Source organism: Neoarius graeffei, chromosome 14 (genome assembly GCF_027579695.1).
Source record: "Neoarius graeffei isolate fNeoGra1 chromosome 14, fNeoGra1.pri, whole genome shotgun sequence".
Lineage (NCBI taxonomy): Eukaryota > Metazoa > Chordata > Actinopteri > Siluriformes > Ariidae > Neoarius > Neoarius graeffei.
In genome coordinates, this window is record NC_083582.1 from 73328153 (window position 1) to 73353049 (window position 24897).

General features: G+C 41.6%; 1 protein-coding gene across 1 annotated transcript in view; it reads left to right on the forward strand.

Moving 5' to 3' along the window:
* fmn2b (formin 2b) overlaps nucleotides 1-24897 on the forward strand; it is a 209779-nt gene that overhangs the window by 10051 nt on the left and 174831 nt on the right. The window contains exons 3-5 of the mRNA XM_060938883.1: nucleotides 5988-6157; nucleotides 14618-14768; nucleotides 16102-16163. Of these exons, the coding sequence (XP_060794866.1) occupies nucleotides 5988-6157; nucleotides 14618-14768; nucleotides 16102-16163 (383 nt within the window). The remainder of the gene's footprint in view (nucleotides 1-5987; nucleotides 6158-14617; nucleotides 14769-16101; nucleotides 16164-24897) is intronic.

A 24897-nucleotide genomic window follows, 5' to 3' on the forward strand; every position in this document is an offset into this window, starting at 1 on the left:
ACCTTGAATAAAAACCGTAATATCAAAAGATTATCTGATAAACGTTTCAGGTTGGAATAGAAAATTTTAGGTAGACAGTGTTTTATAACAATTCATTATTGTTGCTTCATCAGTACTATTTTCAGCTGAGTGTAGATGGTTTCCGAGTTTAATTTACTTGCGTTCAGTGCTGTCTGCCGGCTTTTTGTCTCCTCTCTGCTCGTCCTGTCTCCATTAAGTTTGACTGAAAGCTCACATTAGTAAACAAATTATTCCTGGTTATCATTCCCCCCAGTCTTGAAGCCCTGCTCCATTTAACGCATCACTGCTTACGATTGCTGTTTTTCTAGATTCAGACTTGCTGGGTTTTTTTTTTTTTTGTGTAATTTGAACCGTCTGTAAAAATGTCCAGTGCAGTCCTGTATATAATAGACTTGGACTTGATGTATGAGATGGTGTTTACAGCTCCTCTGCCGTATTGCCTCTGGTTATCCTCATTGACAAAGCAATGGTCTGTTGCTAATTAAATTAGGACTATTTGAGGTAACATACAGACAAACACCATCAAACAAGCGCATGTGGTTGGGATGAATCCAAGCACAAATGGACACTACTTGGGAGACTGACCCTGTGTTGACTAGAGGTGAGAATTTTCTAATCGACTTCAATCTACAACCTTGATTCCACAAAATTGTCCAACTTGAAGTTTCTTGTGGCTTGGTGTCCTGTTCATGGGTGGCCTGATGAAGTCTTATTGGATCTCCTGGGGGTTTATGGTAGAGACAAGCTGAAGGTATACAAGTGTGTGAGATGTATTTTGGTAGTTTGAGTCTGTTCAAAACATGGCATCAAGGACATTTACGATGCAGTGTTGCTGCGCAGTCATGCTTTAAACTCATTTGTAAGCTGAGTGTGTCTGCTTTAGGCTTCTGTAAGAACATTGGCTAGTTTTATGTAGATTTTGGGGGAGCTATGTAGGCTTGCTAAAGCATTATGAATTCGACACGTTGGCTAAATTTAACTGTTAACAAATTCATTGATATGAGGATGACTGACTTAGCAGAGGTGAAATGGCCACTGTAAAGATGGAGCTCCTCAGAACAATTGTCCCCAATTGTTACCCAACAGCACGTTGTAATATTTGAGTGCTCCTTAAATTTTCTAGTGTGTGTAGTTTAACTATAGCTTTATTTATTTATGGAGCACTTGCATGTGACGTCACAGCTGATCCAGATTGTGACAGACGCCATCTTGTCGGTCAAACGCCATATTTCCGCCTTCTACTTCTGGTTCTACTTCTACCTTTTCTTCTGGAAAACCCTACTATATACAATTCTACTACAATGGCTGCGGCTACAAGCTCTCCCTACCTGTGCACGTTTTTTTGTTTTTTGTGTGTGTTTTTGCGTGTTCTTCGTCTGTACCGGACTTAAATATCCACTACAACCGTATGGGCTTACTGGACGTTGGTTTCCAGCAGAAAATGACGACGGTTTGTAGCGATTTCCATCGCATGCACAACATTCTGGACGAGATGGCGAGACCAGCGGGGTCTCCGTGGATTATCGGAAGCAAAGCGAAGGAGGCGGCGTCGGGAGAGGAAGCAAAAGTGAGGCTGCAGGCAGAGCCGGCCTGTTGACTAAGCTCAGAAAACAGCTACTCAAACCTTCACTGCTAAGCCTCTACCTCTCCAACGCCAGATCCATGGTAAACAAGACGGACGATTTGGAATTACAGCTGGAATTACCTTATTCTATTCTATAATTGGCTGGTCAGTGCATCTAGTATCAGTACTAGTAAAACTTAAGTGACTTACCCGTCCAATGAGGATTATTTTCTTGTTTACAAGATGCCACATCTGAGTCGCTGACAAATCCTGAATTTCTGTAAAGATAACTGTCCAGAGATTTATAAGCACGCAGTGCTTCACCACTGAACAGCGAGGGAAAGTTAATGAGGTAATTATACACGTCCGGGTATTCCATCTCTGGCAGTTCAATATCCACTGACACGGTCGTGAAAACTCCGTCCGGTAAGCCATAAGGGTCACTAATCTGTAGATCGTTTATTTTAGACATATATCTAGTTATCTGTTCATTAGAAAAATGAGCCGTGTAGTCCATCGGTTGAAATTGATCCATTCTGTACACGAGTGCAGCAGTATTCAGCGGTGTTTTTTACCGACAAGATGGCGGCTTTGTACTTTCCGGTCACATGACTGCAAGATCTCTATAGGATATAAGAATTGCTTAAGTTTGGGTGCTGGAGTGCTCCCAATCCCTGTGGGCTCCTGCTGCTTTTACAGCTAGATGGTGCAGCTGATGTTGGAGTGGTATGTAGCATTTGAGCTATATTTTCATTAAACAGTGCGACATAGTGTTGTACACGAGACCCAGTAGAAAGCTACAGAATAAAGAACGCTCCCCTGTTACATCTATACTAGCCAATCATGGGCATGTGTGAGCACCAGATATGCAGAAGGGTGCAGGTGGTGGGAAAGCCCTCGGGGTGTATTACACTGCCTCTCTGATGCAGCAGTTTGACTCTGAGGAACCATGTGATCTAAGGAAACCTGACTGTTAGGAATTGGCCAAGACTAAATTTGGGGGGGGGGGATAATCTGGGGTGAGAGCGAAAGAGAAAGGAGGTCCTGGAGGGTTTGGGGAGGGGGAATGAATTGTCGCATCCATGAGTGGGGTTTAAATCAGAAATCCAGGCATGAGCTCTGGGTGGAAATGCAGATATAAAGGATGAACGGAGAGAGAGCCAGAGAGCTCCCAAGTGAGGGTGGCGTACTGCAGCAGTGTGAGTCATTGAGGCGAGCCACCTTCAGTGAGAAATCCCCCAGCCTGCCTCCAGTTAGGAATTTGAGAGAGTGCACAGTTCCTTCCTACTAGTGAGGCCTTTTAGGTTTTTTCCATTACCTTGGTGTTGGTGGTTTTGAGTTCGAGGGTGTTGGGCTTGTAACGGGGCTTTTGCTCATGGGTGAAGTGCAACTCTGATGGTTTACAAGCTCACTAATAATACTGTTATGATTATTGCGTCAGATGGTCGTGTCTGTTACACTATATTGGATTAGACTTCAATTTGGCTCAATTTTCTGTAGCGCATTTAATGATGGATGTTGCTCCAAAGCAGCAACAGAAAATCCACTGGTTCAGGGCGCGGCATTAACTTTTAAACCCACTTGACCTCTGGGGGGTGAGTAAGGGGGTTAATTTCCCCTGGCCCCCCCAATTTTGTGACTAGTACTATTTTATTTTTTGATCTAACTTATTCGTTTATTTTTAGGAATACCATAGAATAGTTGTGAATTGCAACATAAGATCACACGTTGAGTTGAAGTTTGGTTATTAGTTACTTTTTACTTGTAACAGACACTAATAATTTTATCCAAAAATGTTTTTTCCTGCCTTAATCGATTTATTTCCATTTTGCATGCATGCAGCTGTTGTAAAGTTTTGTGTAGAACTCTGACTGTAGGTTAATTACTCGATAAAATAGAAATCTATAACAGTTTGTATGAAGAAAACAGTGGGGTGCCAAGACTTTTGAACAGTATGGTGTTTGAGAATATCAGGTTTTTTTTATCATCCACTTCTAGGTTTAATAAATAAAAAAAACCCACGCTGTGTAATGAGAGGATAATGTTAGCGTTTAAAATTTACTGTGATTGTGGGTGTTTTTTATAGAGACCTGGCAACCTGTAACTGAATCGGTGCAGCCGGTCTAATGACGCAGCACGGGTTTTTATTTATTTATTTTAAAATAAACCTAGAGGTGGATGATGGAACCAAAAATATATATTTTGCACAGGACTGTTCCTCTTATAACAGAAACAAAGCTCCAGCTCTCTCTCTTCTTAATCTGTTCTGTTCTTTGGGGATTTATCGTGCATGTCGCTCCTTGTTGAGGGGTCTTTTTTTTTTTTTTAAATGCACAAGTTGTTTGAGACCAATCTGGGTTTTCTGTGTCGAATAAGGAAGCAGCTTCATCTTTAAGAAAATCGAATACTTTCATGAAGGAGCTAACTTGAATGCAAGCAGAAAATGAAAATAAAATGGGATTCTTAAGCAAACTCCTCCATTCTCACTTCTGACTTTTTGTAAAATATATTTTAAATACAATCGTGAAATTTCTCTGGAGTTTTCAGGCTGAGCTCCTCTCCTTGTATTCTTTAACCACTTGTTTCCTTGTTTTTCTTGAAGCATTTGCTTCTATTTAACATTTTTCTTGATAGCAGGGAAACGGTAATGCCTTTTATCCATCTCTGTTTGAACAAGCAAAAGCGGTGCAAAAATGAACCATACTGAAGACAGATGAAGCCTTGCTTGCATGAAACATGGTCTGTCTGACCCCAGCTGTGATTATCATGTGATGTCATGCACAAGGGATCTGTAAACTGTACGTGTACCATACTACAACAGCGAAATACAGTGAACCCTCGTTTATCGCGGGGGTTACGTTCCAAAAAGGACCCGCGATAGGCGAAATCCGTGAAATAGTCAACTTTATTTTTTTTTTACAACTATTATACAATACAAATGTAAAGCATTTGTTTAAGAAATAAAAAAAAAACGTTCTTGCAAATACCTGAGTTTTTAATACTTTTAAAATAATACTGTAATACTGTAAAATAATATTTTTAATAATGAATACGAGGTTAGACACATTGCGACTCGCGCGTATTTCACAGTCCCTCTGACTGTGCCTCTTCGTCCTGACTCCGCTCCGCTGTAGCGTCATTTTCTGCTGAAGGCTGTGGTGCAGGTGTCTTTTTCCGAGAGAAGAACATAGTTATGGGTAGTTGTTGGTCTTGTTGCGGACAGTCACAACCCTTTTTGCATCCTTGTTAAAACTTATTGCTGCTGTCGTCCTTATTTTATTTTCCTCCTTCTTTATGGAACGAACCGAAGATTCATTTATTCCGTAATGGCGCCCCACAGCAGCATAGCTTCTACCTTCCTTCAGCATGTCCAAAAGTTTAACTTTTTCTGCGATAGTTAGCATCCTCCTCTGCCTTTTGGGCGCGTCTGGAGGTGCCTTTGTCGGTGCAGGACGTTTCGTCGACATTATGGGTTTTGGCATGGAAAAAAATTGCAAACGTAAATTTGGCAGGCTGTACAGAGACGAGGCACGGAAACGGTTGACACTGGTGTAAGTGAAAGACCAATATCAACTTTTTTCACTTCTAGACTACGGTCCCTTAGCCAATCAGGATTCTGAACACAATGCACTGTAAAAAAAAAAAAAAAAAAAAAAGCCGCGAAAGATGAACCGCGTTATAGCGAGGGTTCACTGTAACTTGCAAAGTAATAAATGAAACCGAGACTAAGAAAACAGCCAAGACATAATGGCAGGTATGTAGTGAGGGATGCTTTTAGGAACTGAAATAAAAGATCAAAAAGCCTAATTTTTGTGGTGCTAGTTTATGTTCATTCCAACTTGCCTGGTCAGGCACGTCGAGGACATGTTTCACTTGCCCCGGGCAATCGGGCAGTCCTTAATGTCGAGCCTTGTGGTCATCCAGAGAGACGGCACCTGTCTGATAAAATGGTGGGTAAGATCTGGGGTGGGGGGATAATGAATTGTAATCTGATCCAACAAATGGAAGAGTGGAATTGGGGGGGGGGGATTTAATTGGAAATAAACATATGGTCTCAAAGTTCAAGACATCTGATCAGTGCCTGGATTTTAGGCCTGTAATCTCACACGCACACTGCTGTATGCCATGCTATTTTGAAAGGGGAGCTGCCCTGTAAACTACATTTAAAACCACATCTTTATTCCAATGCATGGTGCACTGCATGTCTAAACACTAGCCTAGCAGGTACGATACCCATAATGCCTTGTAGGGAGCAGTCATCTGTGTGTAGGTGTAGATTTTTAACTATTATAAGGTAGTTGCATACCTCCATTTTGTATCTTGGAAGAAACGGCAGTGTACAGTATGCACTGCGACACAAGTGGGATTGACTGTGCTCTCCTTTCTTGGTTTTTCGTTCCAGGGCGTACTCTGTTGGAGAGGTTTTTCCAGCAGCAGGAGAAGTCAGAGTGTGAAGAAGAGGCGGAGAAGCTGTGCTCTCGAATCCTGGCCATGGGGCTTCTTCTGCCCTTCAGTGACTGTTTCGGAGAGCAGTATGGAGGCAGTACGTCTCCCATCACGCCACAGTTCAGCGTGAGTAGCGTGAGAATCCTCGCAACAGCACACCTAATGTACTACAGTAGTATAGCGTTCTGACCAGACCCCAGTGTCTGTAATGCCACAGAAATAATATAAATAGATCAGACTGAGAAATTTACCCAGTGTTCTCTTATGCCAAATGATCTCCGTTACCCAAGAATGGGTTTGGATTTGACTTGTCGTTTTTCAAACTCTGTGCATTCGAGCCACAAAGTGAGCGGGAGGGGACCACAGATGCTTCCAAGTTTCGCTTTTGTTAGCGACAAGCTCTAACTAGCTAACTGCCAGGCCTTTCAATTACATAATTTGGGCTAAACCCTGTATTTCTGAGTTTGGGCTTTTTTCCATCGTGATGCAGGGTAATTTGGGCTTTTCTGCACGCGCAAAGTGCTGTTTTCTCAGCGCTCTGTGTTTAAACCTGCTGCTTTTTTAGCTACAAAGTTATGAATAAAGAAGTCTGTTTTTTTACCTTTATTGCAAAATGTCTACAGCATAAATCCCTCTTGATGTACATGACAAAAATAATCAGAATACAGCTAGTATTTAAAAGATGTGTTGGGGCCTGAGGAGAGCCTGGAGGAAAGGAGCCTGTGAATGAAAAAGCAAGTTCTGCACTGTCGTCATCTAAAGGGGTGTTCACACGGCAACTTTTACTCCGGTGTAGCACCGGGGCTGCCCCGGTAGAGCGTTCACACGGTACAAAGTTATACCGGTGTAGCCCCTGAAAGCTGCTTAAACCGGTGCAAATCTAACCCTGCTCAGGAGGTGGTTTAAGAAATTTACTCCGGAGTAAATGCTAGTTTGCGGGGCAGCACCGATTTATAAAATGGGACGTCTGAACGCTACAGGGGTAGACTCGCTATGCATGAGGAGAGTTGATTACATACGGGCATTGAATAATTTGCATCCTGGTATTTTGCGCTTCCAAAATGGTGAATATCAACAACAGCAGAACCGCGTGTCTTCCGGTGTTGCCAGATTGGGCGGTTTTAAGTGCATTTTGGTGGATTTGAACATATTTTGGGCTGGAAAACATCAGCAGTATCTGGCAACACTGGTCTTCATCCACGTTGTTTTCCCGGCGCTTGGTGATGCCTTGACAACCAGGAAAAGGAAGTACATTTTCATGCATGCTGTTACAAACTGATGTAGCAGTGTAACATCTATGACAAGTCACAGGGCTCGTTTAAGTCTAGGGGTATTTTTTTTTTTTTTTTAAAAGATATTTTTTTGGGCCCTTTGCACCTCTCTTGGATAGGACAGTGCAGAGACAGGAAACGAGCGGGGGGGAGAGAGAGACGGGGAGGGATCGGGAAACGACCCCGGGCCGGAACCGAACCCGGGTCCCCAGACCCACGGCACGGCGCCCTACCCACACGAGCCACGACGCCCCCAGTCTAGGGGTATTTTATTGTAAAATAACAAAAACCAAGGGAGAACCAACAAAGAATTAAAGTATATACAAAGGGGAAACCAACCACAAAGGAGAAACAAGCAGGCATCAAATAGGTGTGGAGCCAGCCCCTGAGGAGAGAGAGAGCGTGTTCAGGCTCCCACCCTAATATTTATAGGGGAGACGTCATTGGCTCTACACCAGCCACCTGTAAAACAATTAGGTGCAGCAACCATACAAAAATGTACTGGGGGCCCCTAGTGGTAGGAGGACGTAACACATGCACATTTCATTTCCGCATTATTACTATCGTATAGCACGGTCGCAAAAACTGCTGTGTGAATGCAAGTGGGGCTGCACCGATGCTAACACGCTTCTCTCTAGTAAGCAGGTTTGTGACGTGTGAACGCTCCACAAAATTTACACCGGTGTAGGATATATTGCAACAAAATGCATCGGTGCAGCATCGATGCAAATATGTGCCGTGTGAACAGCCGTAAAGAGACAAACCTGTAGCAGACCTGCGACACAAGGTTTTTAAGTCGCATCCCAAGAACTGGCAGCGCAATTCACAGCATGTAGTCCGGTAAAAGATCTTAGTTTAAATGAAAAGCTATCATGAAGAGGACCAAGCTCAGTCACTGACCCCACCCACACTTAGACAACTGTGTGTATTTATTCAAGCTTTTACCTGGTTTTTTTTTTTTTTTTTTTTTTAAAACACACCTCGTGGAAATCCCGCTCTGGTCGTTGGTACGCGAGTCTCGCTCCTCCACAAAATCATGGCGTGCTGATCACCGTTGGAGAATTCGTGCTCTGCGCGAGGCTTACGGCTCGTTCGACGAACCCAGAACAACATCGGAGTGGTGCGGATTTCGCGTCCGTTATGAGAAATGCATGCAAATTCTCGATACTTCCGGCGTTTTTAAAGAAGGGTCAAGACATTGGGTTTTATGCAGCCAAGTTTATTTAAACTTTTTTTTTTTTACTTTTGGTAGCATATTTTGGGCACTTGACCTTAATTTGGACGCCTACGACGTTGTCACAGGTTTCATGTAATTGAAAGGCCTGACTGTGATGAGTGATGTGTTTTCCTCTTCAAAAGCCGCAGACTTGTTAAATCCAACAACCGAACTTATCTAAGGTACCATAGTGTACATCATAACTCATTTAAACGTAATAGTGCTCTTTCGTTTACTGTTGCTATGAGTAGCCATGTTGATTCAATGCCGCTCGCTGAACTCCGTGGTGAGGAGACTATCCCGGGTTTCCAAATAGGAATTCCAGGTTGAGAAGCCGTATTCTTCTGCCTCCCTCTCAAATATTTTACTCAAATGCAGCATGACCCCTGAGTAGTGTCTGAGGCACTGCCCAAAGTCTGGAGGCGGGGTTTAGAAGTGATCAGGGAGATGACTTTTTAATATCCGGTTTCTTTTTAAATACTTTTTGTAGTTTTTATGAAGCTGTTTAATTACACGTGGTATTAGCATGTAACAAGATGACCAATGACACGAGTGTGTAGTGGTTGAGAACTGACAATCAGGTTTTTTTTTTTTTTTCCTGGTGCTGAGACTGAAGAAGGCATTGTTGAACACGGAACATGCTTGAATACATTCGGAAAATAATCTAAATATGGTGTGTGTGTGTGTTGGAAGAACATTTGGACAGATGTTCATGTCTTTGCTTTGTCTCGTAGATTTGAGGAGAGGCCAGGTCACCTTTTACTTACACACACACCCCAATTTGTGAGTGAGTGAGAGGTTGGTGTCAGTGCTGCAGTGACTTCCTAACCTGCTTTGTGTGTGTTATGCGAATAAGCAAAGAAAGTGCTGAATAAGCACTCGCTCAACACACAGTGCTGAATGCTATCAGATCTTAAGCCAGACCACAAGCTGTGATCGTCACCTGCCTTGGAAAGAAAGCTGGTCACAGGATGTATTAGGACCCCCTGCCTTTGTCTCTTTCTGTCCTTTCCTTATTTCATCATCTATCTTTCCTCTTTACTTGTGTCACCCCAGTAATTTGATCCAACTGCAGGCATCTCTCTCTCTCTCTCTGTGTGTGTGTGTTCTGGTGTTTTCTGTCCCTTTAGATGGTGTTGGGGGTGCCTTTTTTTTTTTTTAAATTTTTTTTTTAAAACCACAGGATTTCAATGGGGTATAAAGAAGCTTGGATGTTGCCTCTCATGGCGCATGGGCGGGTGCAGCAAGCAAGACTGGTTGTGACTTGAGGAAATGTTATTTTTAAAGTCGAATTGTAGATTAGGGTGGAACAGCTGCTCTTGTGGCTTGGCGTGTGCGCATATAAATACAAGTCCATCTGCGTCATGTTAAAAGTTGAAAGTCATTTTCTCTTCTGCTGTGGATGGAGAATGAACAAGCAGATGCACATCACCGTGGTGCTCGTGCCTGGCTGACGGTACACCACCTCTGCCATCTACTGTAGAAACTATGTAACTGCACCTGGACACACACCTACTGCATTGCTGCTCCACACACGGCTTCCTTCAGTGATGAGTTAGCGGAGTTTCCGAGAGCATGGCCGTAGCTGCAGGGGGCCGTGTCGTGGAGCTCATTCAGGACACGCTTTGTGAGGTGTTGGATTTTGTGCGCGAGTCGCTGGTCGTTGCCCTTTCAGCATGCGGGGAGGAGAGAGAGCAACGTCTCAATTTGGCCTGGCTCAGACTCAAACACACCATCTGCAGGACGAGCAGCCTGTTCCAACATCTGCAGGTTGGCAGTAGAAAGGGACATACAGCTGTTTTGTGTTTTTATTGCTTTTTAGTGAAGGGACGCATTACAGGACAAGGCAGCTCTGCGTAACCTGTAGTGTGTTCGTGTCCTCAGATTGTGTAGGTCTGTTTGCTTTGTTCACAATGAGCAGGATGAGTTCTTGTGAACGAGTCAATGATTTACTGAGCATTTAACTTCAGCATGGAGTCTGATTTGCATCAGAATGATGGTAGTTTTTTTTTTTTTTTTTTCCCCAGCTGTGTTGTCTGTTTATTAGAATTTCATGTGGTGTTTAAGGGTGGTGTTCGTGTTCCTGTCACTTGAATGCAAGCCAGTATTTAATTGTGAAACGTCACTGTTTGCTTTAGGATACAAGAATCTCTTATCTAATTTAAGAGATTAAAATGAGATCAGTTGCAACATGGGAACAAATTTCACAGATTAAATATTTAAACAGTTTGAAGGCAAAGGAGCACGTTTTGGGTGTTTAGGATCATGTCCTGCGTTGCAGTATACTACAAATCTCAACTTTCGCTACCTAGACTTTTGGGTTGGATCAGCTTGGTTTCAAAAACTGACACAAATGGCATGCTTTTATGAAATGTAATTTTTTTTATAAATATGCGCTCTGTGGCGTACTAATTAATGTATTGGATTATTTTCCAGGCAGCACCGATTACTGTTTTTCTGAATGGAGGTTTTATGATCATGTTGCGGGGTTTTTTTTTTTGTAGTGAGCGCATATATATATATATATATATATAGAGAGAGAGAGAGAGAGAAAAGACCAGTTTATTTGGAAGTCAGCTTAACTGTTTTTCCATGGACCGAGGGGGAAATTGTAATGGAAACAAAAACATGATCTAGATATTTTTTTATTTATTTTTTTTAAATTTGTAAAAAGATGGATGCAGTTGGACAATTCTCAAATTCTTTGGTTTACTTGATATGAGCACATAGTGTAGCGATACTGCTGCCCTGTCCAACACTGTAGTAGTAATAATAGATCATAAACACCTGAAAGCAGTGGAATATTCAACATAAAGGCATGTTTTAAAGCTGTTGTGTATTAGCAGTGACGCACTGATTTGTGTCGTGTTAAACTCTACCAAGATTGGCACACAAATAATAAGCACACCCTAGTGGCAGATGTCATTTATTATAAGATGAATGAGTTTGAAAAATCTTGCCTCAGGGTGCAGCTCAAGTTGAGCACCTGGCCCTTTCTCTTCCTCTTTTGTCCTTTTTAGTTTTGTCATCCTTACTTTCTCTTTCAGTCTTTGTTTGGTGTTCTGTTTCTGTCTTTTGTTCTTTCATTACCTCTCTCTCTCCTGCCCTCAAGCTGACGTCACTCACCGGTGCTGTGAAACTACTCAAATGGTTCAGGTTCAGCCGCTGTCACGTTTGTCTGCATAATGATGCATGGCAGATTCGAAACCTCGTCGTAAATCAACACTTTCTCCAAAGAGTCTCTAATGGCACGGATTACTTTCATTAAAAAAAAAAAAAAAATACACGTCACTGCAGAATGACTCTCTGAAGGCAGCACACCTGAGCTTCAGCTGCTTCTGTAGAGGAATGTTGCTGGCTGGCAGAATTTTACTAACAACTGAAGTATTGTACTCTTTGATTTCATGAGTAAAACGAAGGTCAATGAATCACATCGCAGGCCGAGGAAGCACAAACAAGGATCCCAACCTTTTCACATAACCTATCCTTTTCAATATCTGAACGTTGTCTAGAACTGCCATACTGTTCTAGACATTATGGCAGTTTGCTAACTTTGACTACTCATCCACAAAAACATTTAAGCATAATTGTTTTTGCAGTCAGCTATAATTTGAAGTATGGCTGTTACACAAGTTATTTTTGTCAAGAATGTGCGAATCTAATGAAGTATTAAGCCAATATTCTGTTTAAGACAGTGCTATTGTATATCTAATACAACCTGTGGGTTTTTTTTAGATTAGTTTAGTTTTTATATATAAACGGTACGTCACCAATAAGACGTTTTGGACTATAATGAAAGTTGTACTCCGTTTTAGTAGCCGTGCAACAAGGAACATGTTTCCGTCCGTCCAAAACACCCTTTTTCTCAGCAACCGTGAGTCATAGCCATTTGGTACAAAACTTCAGCTTGGGGTTCTATACCAGCCTTTCTCAACCGGGGTGCTGTCTGGCTTCGTTAGGGGTGCCGTCAAATTATATATTCTAACATTGAAATTGAAATAAATAAAATGAATTAAAATTCCAAAAGATGATAGTTACACTAATGCACATCATCGCTGCCTCATGCATCATCAAAACTTGTCTCCCAGCCCCCTTTCTCATGTCACAACGTCACTGCCGGGGTCAGCATGACTGCGTATGTTTTATATGGGGATGCCTTGAGAATTTGCATACTTCTAAAGGATGCCGTGACTGAAAAAAGGTTGAGAAATGCTGTTCTATATGGTGTTTACCGATTTCAGGTTTCTCGCACATCGACTTCCTGTTTACCGACCAAATGTATGTCCGAAATACGCAGGATGGATTTTGACACGGTTTCAAAATGACAATTCACCAGGATGCTGTTTGAAATCCCTGGGGAGAGACGCTGCTCTTTACTTCCTTGTTTCAGGGTTAATTATTTGTTGAAGTCAGCATTCATAATAAGTGTCCTATTCCTTCGATTGCTTGCATTCTGATAAGCGAGAACTGGGGATGTGTAAGTGAGCAGTAGCTCACAGTTGATCTTGTTTGGAATAAAAATAAGCTGGCGCTTATTCTTATTCCAGTCAACTGTTATGCAGTTGTTTCTGTGGAATGCTCTCATCGTGTCGTGTTTTAATGAATTTAACACGTTAATATTCGCATGACCTTTTTTTGCACTTTCGCATTTGTGCTATATGCAAAGACCTTAAGGTTTGCATCTTGTGCATCGAATTTTACTAGATCAAGTAAGGTGCTCATTACAGGTTAAATTAATGATTTTAGCAACCCCAAAATGACGCAGGACCACTAAGGGTTAACTGCTGTATGATAGGAAAAAAAAGCCTGATTTTATCAAGGTTTTTGACCTGGTTTTGTCTCGGGCAAAAATCAAACATCATAAAATTTAATTGGTTGAAAGTTGAGTGTGGTGACCTTTGAATGTATATCTGTGATGAGGAGGGTGCAGACTCATGGCTATAAATGCAGTAATGGCAATGAAACATGCTAACGTGCAGAATAAATATCTGCATTTCCTCAAGCTAACTTTGAAGACTGGTTAATGCGAGCCTGTCTTCTGTACTTGCACTGATTTTGAGGATGTAAGAAGGATGTGGTCATTTTCTTTGATCGCAGGTCTCTGGTTAAAGGAACAGTCCACCGTATTTCCATAATGAGAAATGCTCTTATCTGAATTGAGACGAGCTGCTCCGTACCTATCCGAGCTTTGCGCGACCTCCCGGTCAGTCAGACGCAGTCAGACGCGCTGTCACTCCTGTTAGCAATGTAGCTAGGCTCAGCATGGCCAACGGTATTTTTTGGGGCTGTAGTTAGATGCGACCAAACTCTTCCGCGTTTTTCCTGTTTACATAGGTTTATATGACCAGTGATATGAAACAAGTTCAGTTACACAAATTGAAACGTAGCGATTTTCTATGCTATGGAAAGTCCGCACTATAATGACAGGCGTACTAACACCTTCTGCGCGCTTCGGCAGTGCATTGATACGGAGCTCAGATATCAATGTGCTGCCGAAGCGCGCAGAAGGTGTTAGTACGCCTGTCATTATAGTGCGGACTTTCCATAGCATAGAAAATCGCCACGTTTCAATTTGTGTAACTGAACTTGTTTCATGTCACTGGTCATATAAACCTATGTAAACAGGAAAAACGCGGAAGAGTTTGGTCGCATCTAACTACAGCCCCAAAAAATACCGTTGGCCATACTGAGCCTAGCTACATTGCTAACAGGAGTGACAGCACGTCTGACTGATCGGGAGGTCGCGCAAAGCTCGGAGAGGTACGGAGCAGCTCGTCTCAATTCAGAGAAGAGCATATTTCATTATGGAAGTACAGTGGACTGTTCCTTTAAAGGATTGATGCTTGATCACATGCTAATTGCATCACCTTGTCACAGCATTAAGCGTCATGTTGCACTTTTTGTTAAATGGGGATGAACAGAGACTCAATCGGGGCCTATTTATCCTCTGGGTGAAATTAAAAAAAAAAAAAAGCCTAAACACATCTGCTGATCTCTGACTCCCCAACGAGAAATTTGTCCACCTTTTGACATTTCACTTAGTTTTTCTGTATCTTTTCTTTTCTGTATTTGACAGTCTCTGCTTTTCTCTTTCTGTAGCAAGACCAGCTGTACACCTGGGCCCCGGTGAGTCAGCCGCCCCTGTCCCTGGAGCACTTTGAGGGGCGTTTACCGGGTCACATCCAGTCTCTGTGGCCTCCAACTCGACCCGAAACTGACGAGAGACCAGGACTCAAGTACACTGAAGCGGGTACACGCACTGTAACGAGAATTATTCCCTGTCCTCAACTGCTAGGTTGCATCATTTACATCTCTGACTTATTGCAGTGCATTGTGGGAGTTCAGGAGCATACAGGCTATACAGTACATACTGAGCATCATGAACAAAACATCCAGCACGGAGTATTCTGGCTGTCTTTCCCAGTGTACACACTCGCACCCAAACACTCGTTCCATCATGAAAAACTTCTTCTTTCACATGCCCATTCTTCCTTTCCTGCACTTTTTCTCTGGACTGTTATTTTTGTCTGTTCTGCTGTGACTTATTCAACATCTCTTTCCATTTCTGTCTTTCTCTCTCTCTCTCTCTCGCTGCCATGTAAAGGGCTTTTGTTGGTGTTCAGGTATTTATGCACCATGGAAGAAAATACGAAGGCAGGAGAGAATGGAAATAGCAGTGTTAAAATATGCAGACTGGTAATTCTGTGCAAATGTGCTGAGAGCAGGTTGAGCTGGAGCAGAGTTTTGGCTGTAGGTGTTGCAGCCCTCTGGGCAGGAAGAAGAGGTTGTGTGGGGTTTTTTTGGGTTTATTGTTCCTTAGAGTAGGGTTGAAGTCTAAACTGAATGTTTCTCCCTTACTTTGCATTTATACCAATAGAGGATGATGAAGGTAAGTAATTGACCCTTTTTCTTAAAAAAAAAAAAAAAAAAAAAGCATTTCATCTTGTTTCTGTTCAGTTTTACTGGCCTACAGTAGAGAGTGAAATGCTGACTCTTTGGACACGTCATTCTCCAGTTTTTCTTGCTTTCTGGAGGTTGTTTCCATCAGAGATTGCCTAGCAACCAGAAAATGAGTCAGAAAACATTGCCTCAGTCCAGCACTACCCCTTCTGTTTTTTTTTCTCTATTAACCGTTCAGAACATAAAAGAGGACTGGTTTATGGATATGTAAATAAGATCCTAACAGCATTTTATCCTCTCTGGTTTTCAACAACCCAACTAACACTCCACTCCATTTGTGAAGCTCTGGGTCTCGGTGTGTCATCAGGCTGTAACATGCAACCAAGTTAAAAACTACAATGAAAGTTAAACACATCAGTTCTTGGCCTTTATTGCAAATTTTATTGTTAACCAAAATTCAATTAGCATTCCGAAAGTGGAAAATGCGACCTCTTCTTGTTTACACTCTTGAAAACGAGCACGTCTTCACGCAGTCGTCTGACACACAGAGGATCCTGACTGTGTTTGCAGTGTTCTTCACACATCTTTAGTGTTCTGTTTGCAGTGTATCCTTATGGTGTAGTGCCGTAAATCTCGGAACATGTTACACACTTAACGTGTGTGTGTGTGTGTGTGCATTACAGAACACCAAGCTGTTGTGTGTGGGCTGAAAAAGCAGCAGGAGGAGGAAATCCAGGAGATTCAGGTACATCACACACTCTTTTAAAATATGAAAATTTGCACACGGAGCTGAGAAACGTGTTTATTTCAATAGTATATCTGTATAGATTTTACAAATATACTGACATGTAAATGAGCCAAGATCAGTACTATACAAAAGTTTCATGACCTTTCCAAGAAGTTAAAAAAAAACTAGATCGTTTTAACTAGGGCTGTAACGATATGCGTATCGAAATCGCGATACGCAGAGCCATGATCCGTATCGCGATACAAGGCAGCAGAATCGCGGTACACCCTTTCAAACTTCTCAGCCCAAAAACAGAGGCGCTTCCAAACTTCAATTTATGAATACTTTACTTTTTATTTAAATTACATTTTAAACTTACTTAAATTACTTTTATTTTTTTATCTATTAGTAAGTCGTTTTTTCACCGACCTGCGACAATCTTCTGCGAGTCACGCAACGTCCACACTCGCCACTGGCAGAGCATTCATTTCTTTTAAGCGGTCGCCATTCTGGTTGCGACGCGGGGAGCGAATCTGTAAACAAGCAGCTCATTGGCTGGCTAGGTGTGCCACAAGCCAATCACAATCACTTGACCGGAAAGGCATGCAGTGTTGCCAGATTGGGCAGGTTTAGGTGCTTTTTGGCTGGTTTTGAACATATTTTGGGGTGGAAAACGTTAGCAATATCTGGCAACACTGAAGGCATGTCTGCTTGGGCGGAAGCCTTCTGTGGCAGTTACATTTTGACACGCGAGCAATGTTTCACTATAAAAATTCCGTAATTTCCATCTGTTTTCTGCGATCACAGAAAATCATTGGCCCTATGAGTGAGACAGTGAGAGCCCCCCCCCCCCCCCCCAAAAAAAAAAAAATCTTAACGGATTTACACGATTTGGAAAAATGACTTTTTCAGAACCGAAAAAACAGAGCTTCCGGCTCAACAGTATTATTTTGAGAAATAAAACAGTCTTTGGATATACATTTGTTCATTTTTGCATACATATTACTCATTCTCTGCAGTGGTCTGAATTATTTGTTATTAAATAGTTAATGTAAGTAAGTAAATGTTAATAAGTCAAATTTACTACTTTAAAAAAAACATTTAAAAAAAAAATCGTGGGCGTGTCGAATCGTGAGTCAAAAATCACGATTCGAATCGTGAGTTGGGTGTATCGTTACAGCCCTAGTTTTAATGTCTGTGTAAACCCCCCCCCCCCCCCCCCCCAAAAAAAAAAAAAAAAAAAATTTAGACAGAAGCAGCACGTGGCACCTTTGACTGATTTAACTGTATAAATGGTCATCGTGGTGTTACTGGTGCTTTATTCATCCACAGCAGGTGTGTGTGTGTGTGTGTGTGTAAAAATAAACCGGTTATTTATGACGCCTTGCAGGGCTTTAACTTTTTAATCCACTCGTCTCCTTGGACAAGCAGCAAGATTTTTCACTTGTCCTGACCATAACCTTTTTATTCCTATATTATTGAAAGGAAAGTAATTAACAAAGTTTATCAAAAAGCAGGTATAGTCATGATCGTTATGCGTTAATCTTTAATTTTTCAATAAAACGCAGAATTTAACTGGAACAATAAACAAACTATCCAATGTGGTGGTTTGTGCGGTCACCTCACAGCAAGAAGGTCCTGGGTTCGATCCCAGTGGCTGGCAAGGGCCTCTCTGTGTGGAGTTCGCATGTTCTCCCCGTGTCTGTGTGGGTTTCCTCCCCACTGTCAAAAAGACATGCGGTTAGGTTAATCGGATACTCTAATTTGCCCATAGGTGTTAATATCTGGGCTGTGTTCCCTGGTCAGACATTAGTAGTATGGCGGCTGCTTGTGGCACCTTTGTATGCCTTCGACTCGGCCGTGTTGAACTGCGTCCTTTGTGCTTCAGCTATTCGGCTGCAAGAAAGGATGATTAGTCATTCTAAATAAATTATGGTGCGTGTGGTGGTGTTCTAACCCGTGACCTGATCCAAAGCTTCTGGAGGAAATGGTTACATCTTGATTAGTCCAATAAAACATGAAGTATAAATTAATTTAAAGAAATGAAACCGAAAGAAAACGAGTTGGACATGAGGGAGACGGTCATGCTGTGAATGAAAAACCGTGAGGGAGTTCAGCACTTGTAAAATTCCCACAAAATATTTTTGCGACATTTGTGATGGTTAATGTGAACCATACAAAAGGAAAATGCAATGAATGAATGAAATATTCACCACATGGTTATTTTGAGGTATTTGATCAGTTTCTCCAATTTCAATGAGTAAAATCTGTAATTAGATATGACGTGGTTTTTACACACACCTGCTGTACTCGGCTTCACCCAGGACTTTCGTAAAGAATAACACAGCCAGGTCACGGAGCGTCTCGAACTAGTTTTGTTGGAATCTTATTGATGTAACTCTTGAATCATTACTATAAATGATTTTTCAGTAAGCCCTGAAGGATGTGGTCCCTAAAAAATATAAAAGCACAAGTTATTACTATATTGCCTGGGGTGGTTATATAATTAGATCGGACTATATGTAGAAAATATGACGGTAAAATATGTAGGCTACTTGCACTATTTATATAAACCGCTAACTTTTTTTTTTTTTTTTTTTTAAATATTGCAACTTTAAGCAAGTCTTCAAGCAGTTTGGCCTTATTGTGTAACCTTAGCAGCGAGCCGGCTAGTATAAATAATCTGCACATGAACAAATGACACTGTTAAACTCGCCTCGGCATGTCTTTTACAATCATTTACCCTGCCATGGACAAAGCTAAAGTATATAAAAATGACAGTACAGCGCACAATACCATCCCTTTAAAAAAAAAATTAGGCAAGGAGACACTTTTATGTAGTCTGAAGTGAAGTGGGTTTTGTGTTTTTGGGCACTCTTCTGTGACGCTCCGGGCCTCAACGTTAACTTTTGACACGTTTTGCCCTGCAGGGCAAATGGCCTCAATTTTTTGCCCCACTTGAATTTCCTTTTGGACTAAAATTGTGGTAATTTGGCAAGCTTTCAAGTACATGGTTTAAGGTGATAGATGGGTATAATTGAGTTAAAGAAAAGCACATGGTTTTTAAATTATTTCTGCAACAGAAGAACAAGTCCTGAAAACATGAAACAATATCATATATGTAAGACTTGCGTACAGTACTAGTATGTAGTATGTCTTTTTATATAGCGTTTCGGACACAACACACCGTTTTGCCCAAAACAGTGGCAACAATATTGCAAAGATGAATGGAGTAAGGTATATTTATCTATGGGGTAATTCACTATGTAAGTGATATTTACTGTAGAGGGTGTGGTTTACGATTTGAGATACAAAAGCATGTCTTTCCATTCACTGAATGCACTTAACGCTAGCCTTTTTTTAAATATACATTAAACACCTATGTGGACATCCTGAAGCCAACCAGGAAAAATGTAGAGGGCATCAGTGACCACTCGTAGTGATGAAAAGCACAGGTGCTTGTGAGACTATCAGAATCGCCGTGACAAATCGGGAAGAAAAAACAAAATGGCTGTCACAGGGGAGGTGAGGATGCTGATTAATACGTCTCGTTGTGTACGCTCCTAAATCATTTTTGTGCTTAAAGAAGCCGACCATATGTGTGCCCGAATGGGCTTAACTCGCTAAAATATTTCTGCCTGAGCGTCTTGGTCGGGTATTCGGGCAGTGCCTGGCATTGAGGCTTGTGCTCCTGGATACACTCACTAAACTGATTGACTCTCAGTCTGGGAGAGAAGATAAACCTGCCCACACAGAACACCGATTTGTCTACTTAAGATGGAGCGATCAGTATGCGCTCTCTTGAGATTCAAGGATATTGTATCTAATTTGTGGGCGTCGGGGAGCTGCTCCGTGGGAGACTCCCGAAACTTCCAGGAGAGTTGGGAATAATTCAACTTGTCCCATCAGACAAGCAGGTGCAGGTTTGACTTGCCTGGATCTAACATTTGGTTGTCCCAGCCAATCGGACAAGTATTAAGGTCAAGCCCTACCTTGTACATTTTGACATCCACAAAGAAACTTAATTCCTAATGTTTTACATGACTGAGCTTCTCACCAGCCTCAATTTTATTTTTCCTCTATTGACTCAGGGAAACTTTCAGTTTTAAATCTGTTATAAAGTGCTGCCACTGGAGACTCCTTCCAAAAAATGCAAAACCTCTCCTCACCAGATCAATGATTAGACGTTTTTAAAAATTCATTCATGAGCAGCATCCACTAGGGCTGCACGATATCAGAAAAATATGCGATATTCGATAACATGACTGAATATCTCGATATCGATATGTATCACGATAATTAAATATTAGTGCTGTCAAGCGATTAAAATATTTAATCGCGATTAATGTCGCGACTGTCATAGTTAACTCGTGATTAATTGCAATTTAATCGCACATTTTTGTCACATGAAAAACCATTGTAATTCTCTTATCAGCATAAAGTGAATGGGCTTGCTCACCGTTCGAACTACGGGGGTACTCGGGGGATCTGAGACTCCCTGAAACAGACATGAGATCCCTTGAAAACATGATTTGGGAAATGTTGGGGGGTCTCTAAAATATTGGCAAAATGATGTTTATTGACATAGCAATTGTGTGTAACAGGAAGCATTTGCATATCCGAAGTGAGCGCGTGATCGGAGATCCGTGCTCTGAGACAAGTGCAAGCACACCCCCCCCCCCCCCCAGGGGAAAAAAGGGACCCCCCCCCCGAAAATATCGCGTAGTTCGAACACTGGTTGTACCAATGGTTTTTTTTTTTTTTTTTAAATTGCAGAGCATAACACGTCTCGTCACAGCCACTGCAAAGTGGGGCTGGAGCCGCCGATGGGAAAACGATCGGAGCACCGTGGCTCTTCGGGGGAGGGCAGAGGACTCTGGCTGTGTGGGGTGTGGCATGTCAGAGTGTTAATCTCGCGATAAAAAAAATATCGCCTTTAAAATTGAGTCAAGTTAACGCGTTGTTAACGCAACATTTTTGACAGCACTATTAAATGTTTTTCTTACCTCTACTCGCCGTTCTGCCCTGTATCTAGCATTTAAAAAAACACCAATGCATCGCTTCCATTCCACCATTATTTTTCCAACTTTTAATAACCACAATATATGTTTTAATAACTTTTTTAAATAACTTAATTTTGAATAACTCTTTCAATACCCTGTTATTCTTTTAATCACGATGCACCCTTTATTGTTGTTGCATTGTCAAACCATGCACAGCTCATGTAATTTTCGTTGATTGGTCACTAGGTGGCAGTCAAGGCTCACTCACACGCCTCTGACTCGGAGCAGAGCAGTATGCGAGGCACCAGAGGCAAACTGTTGGCACTATCGCGAGTATAAAGCATTGTAGCTTTCTAGCGAACTTAGTTCAGTATTGTTTACACAACCTCGAAAGGCAAGGCATTTGAATAGTATTTACAAATACCAACTCATTCTTTGCTTGCAGAAAATGCAGGCACGCAATTTGAGTCACACGAGGTTGAGTGTTTTACCTTTTGTGAGACTGTTCAAACAGTGCCTGTATGCCGCGAGTGCAGAACTAGCAAAGCTTGTAGCTTGGTAGTTCGCTCATTGTAGCGTCATTTATTTCCAAAGTACTTCCAAGTAGCAGACGTGCCTTTTTTTTTTTTTTTGGAAACCAGTTCCTCCTCACACAAGTTTCTCACCACACTTGCTACTGCTTCCGCCATCACCACGAGCTTTTACTTGTTTTGCAATAGGGGGCGGAGTTATCCCGCGGCGCTTGTTGACATTCAAATGCGATTGGACGGCACAGAAAAATGTGCCTTTTATCGAAATTTAAGTAATTTTTGCGGTATGTGTATTGCAAACTATGATATCGCGATATAGATACTTTTTTCGATATATTGTGCAGCCCTAGCATCCACCATAAGTCTTTAAGCTGTTGGTATAGAACTGACTCATGAGGACGAGTGTGTTGCTGCATACATGAGGACTGTAATCAGTACTGCTGTCGAGGAAAATGAATCAAATTAGTCTAATCAGGTAATCAGAATCATGTATTCGAAGGTGTTAAAAGTATAAATTTTTGGTAGTGTAATTTTTTTTTTCAATTGCATAGTTTTTGATTTGAAATTTCTTCTATTGAATACCTATAGTGAGAACCTTTAGTGACCACTAAAGTCACATCGAGTGATACACTACTCGATGTATTCAGCCAGTAGAGGGCAGCATCAGTGTAGTTTTTCAGTTTTAAGGCTGTTTGGTTGACTGGAATTGGCAGTTTGGATTCAATTCTGAGCATGAAATCAGATTGACTTGACTTGCTGACTACATCTGTTTCGACTTGCTACTTTTTCAAATGATCTGTACAGTTTATTGGTGTCCTTCCACATGGCCGTGTTTTTCCAGAAGCTCCAATATTCTGTTTTATTTAGAAATGACCTCAGGTTTTTAATTCAACCTGCTGGAAAATACGGCACGTCAAATCCACACAAATTGACTTATGGTTGTACGACAATGACTGCATCACAAATCTGAAATCGCAGTTGCTTAGGAAATGAGAGGCGCTCTGTATTGGCACAAAAATAACATTGTAAGCTTTCAATCCAGCAAATAGTGTTAGTGTACAAATGCAGCTACATTGAATGCTGTCTTCGAAGCTATAAATATGAACAGAAGTTTATTCAAATGGCAAGTCGGCTAGCTCATTTAAAATTAACTAATTTGGTGGATGTTTGTGTTCATAGCCATGGAAAATACCAATTCCTAATTTGCTGGCAAGTGTTTGAGACTTTCTTTTATCAAGATTCTTGGATTAATTAAAGTACGAAATCAGTTAGTGATCAGAATTAACCATTTAATCTTGGCTGTATATTCACACTTATCTTTGCCCTTGTGCAGCTAAATGGAAAATATTAATTCCGTTCAAACTAAGGAATATGGAGAGGGTTTATTTTTAGGCAAATTAAAAGAAACAAAAAAAACTGTAGGACATAACACATTCTAAGGTGTTACCAGTTCAAGTCTAAATGAGGTTGGACAAAATCTTCAGCTAGACCACTATAAATAACTCCAAAGTGCTGTCTGCACATTGGCCTCGGTGTCTGCGTGAAGAAAAAGTGGCTAATGAAATGTAATAACATGAGCTAGTTAAGTGCAGTTATACAGATTAAAAGAGAGAAATTGAGATGTCATTTTTGTGCTGGTGACACAAGTTCAGCAAATAATTCAAGATTTACTTTTCTGCTTGGCAACTGCAAAAAAAAACACTGGTCATACTTGCTCTAGGCAGAGTTTGTACTGTGCCTTGCTTCCATCATGCCGGAGTACAATTGTCCCACTGGCCTGTGCTCACATTATGCTTTAATGTTCTGGGTCCAAGTACGCTTGCGTCATCACGATGCAAGTTTGTGCTGAAAAGTGCATTTGCATGGCACAATTGCACCAAAAAAAGAGACATGACTTCTCTTATATCGTGGCTTATTTGGAGTTGTTTTTGGGCGAGGTGAGACAGTCCTCTCACATGCTGTACAGATTCATCAATTTTGCAGCATGATTTAATGAAACATTTTTAGAGGCAGCTGATATTGAGCAGGGAATTTGCAGCTTTTTACTTCCAATAACTACTGATGTTAAGGACAAGCCGTGTTGCCCCGCAGTCTGTTTTCTGATATCAGGACACTGTGCTTGTGTATCACGCCAATATCATAGTATTTTAAACAAACCGATGTTTTTCAGTGTTGTCTAAAATGAACGATGCAGACCTGTTTACTCCTACGATTTGTCCGTAGTTCCTACGATTTTTCCAAACAAAATACGGGCTACGAATTCTTGTCCAAAACCTACGATTTATGGCCGAAATGTTGCCAGATGTTTCATCAGGCTTTCGTCTAAACGGGGGGACAGGGGCGCTGCGCCCACTTACTCTCGGCGTGCGCCCCCTTACCGACTCCATGAAAACATCCCAGCAACACTACGTGACAATGTGTCTGATCATCAAATACGTTATAATTGCTCCAAAAATATTCCAATCATAGTAGATACACCGCCAGACGGTGCAAAAACAATCCGAATTGGCGTTTTCCAGACTGAGGCGCCATGTTTAGTTGTTTACTTGTCGCGGCTGCTCTCGCGAGATTTGACATGGGTTACATACAAGGTCAGCTGACTTGTAGAGCAAGATTTCGAGATTGAATGACCTTTCACCCACCGGCGCGGGAGCTTTTGACAGAAGTAGTTCGCGAGTTGTTTTTGTTGACGCTTGGGCATTTAAAGATGTCATCCCGCGGCACGAAACGGAAGAAAGCCAAAGACTGTCCGGGGCAGAAGATGATTACTACTTTCTTTTTCAATGTTGACAATTTGTTACAATTTCCCTCTCAGCCTCAATGTGCCATTGGAGCATTTTTCAAAGGCTTTGCACGGCGGGGGCGGGGGGGGACAACCGGCACCCCCCCCCCCCCCCCCCCAACCGCTTCGCTCCCTCGCCATGGTGAGCGCCCTCATACTAAATTTTTCTAGAAAAAACCCTGTTCAAGACTTGCTTTATAATCATATTTATTGTGGGAATCGAACATCGATCGTATAGTCATGGGCGTGGCTGTTTGATCACGAAAGGCCGATGGCATTATTGATAGTCCTGCAAAGAAATACCAGAAAAAATAAGACCAGTGCTAGATTTTAATTTTTAAAATTTTGTTCATGTAATCTATCACTTACTTTCAACTTGAATGAGTACTATTATCCAATAGGCTGCTTTCTACTTTGTCTTCGATACAATACATAGA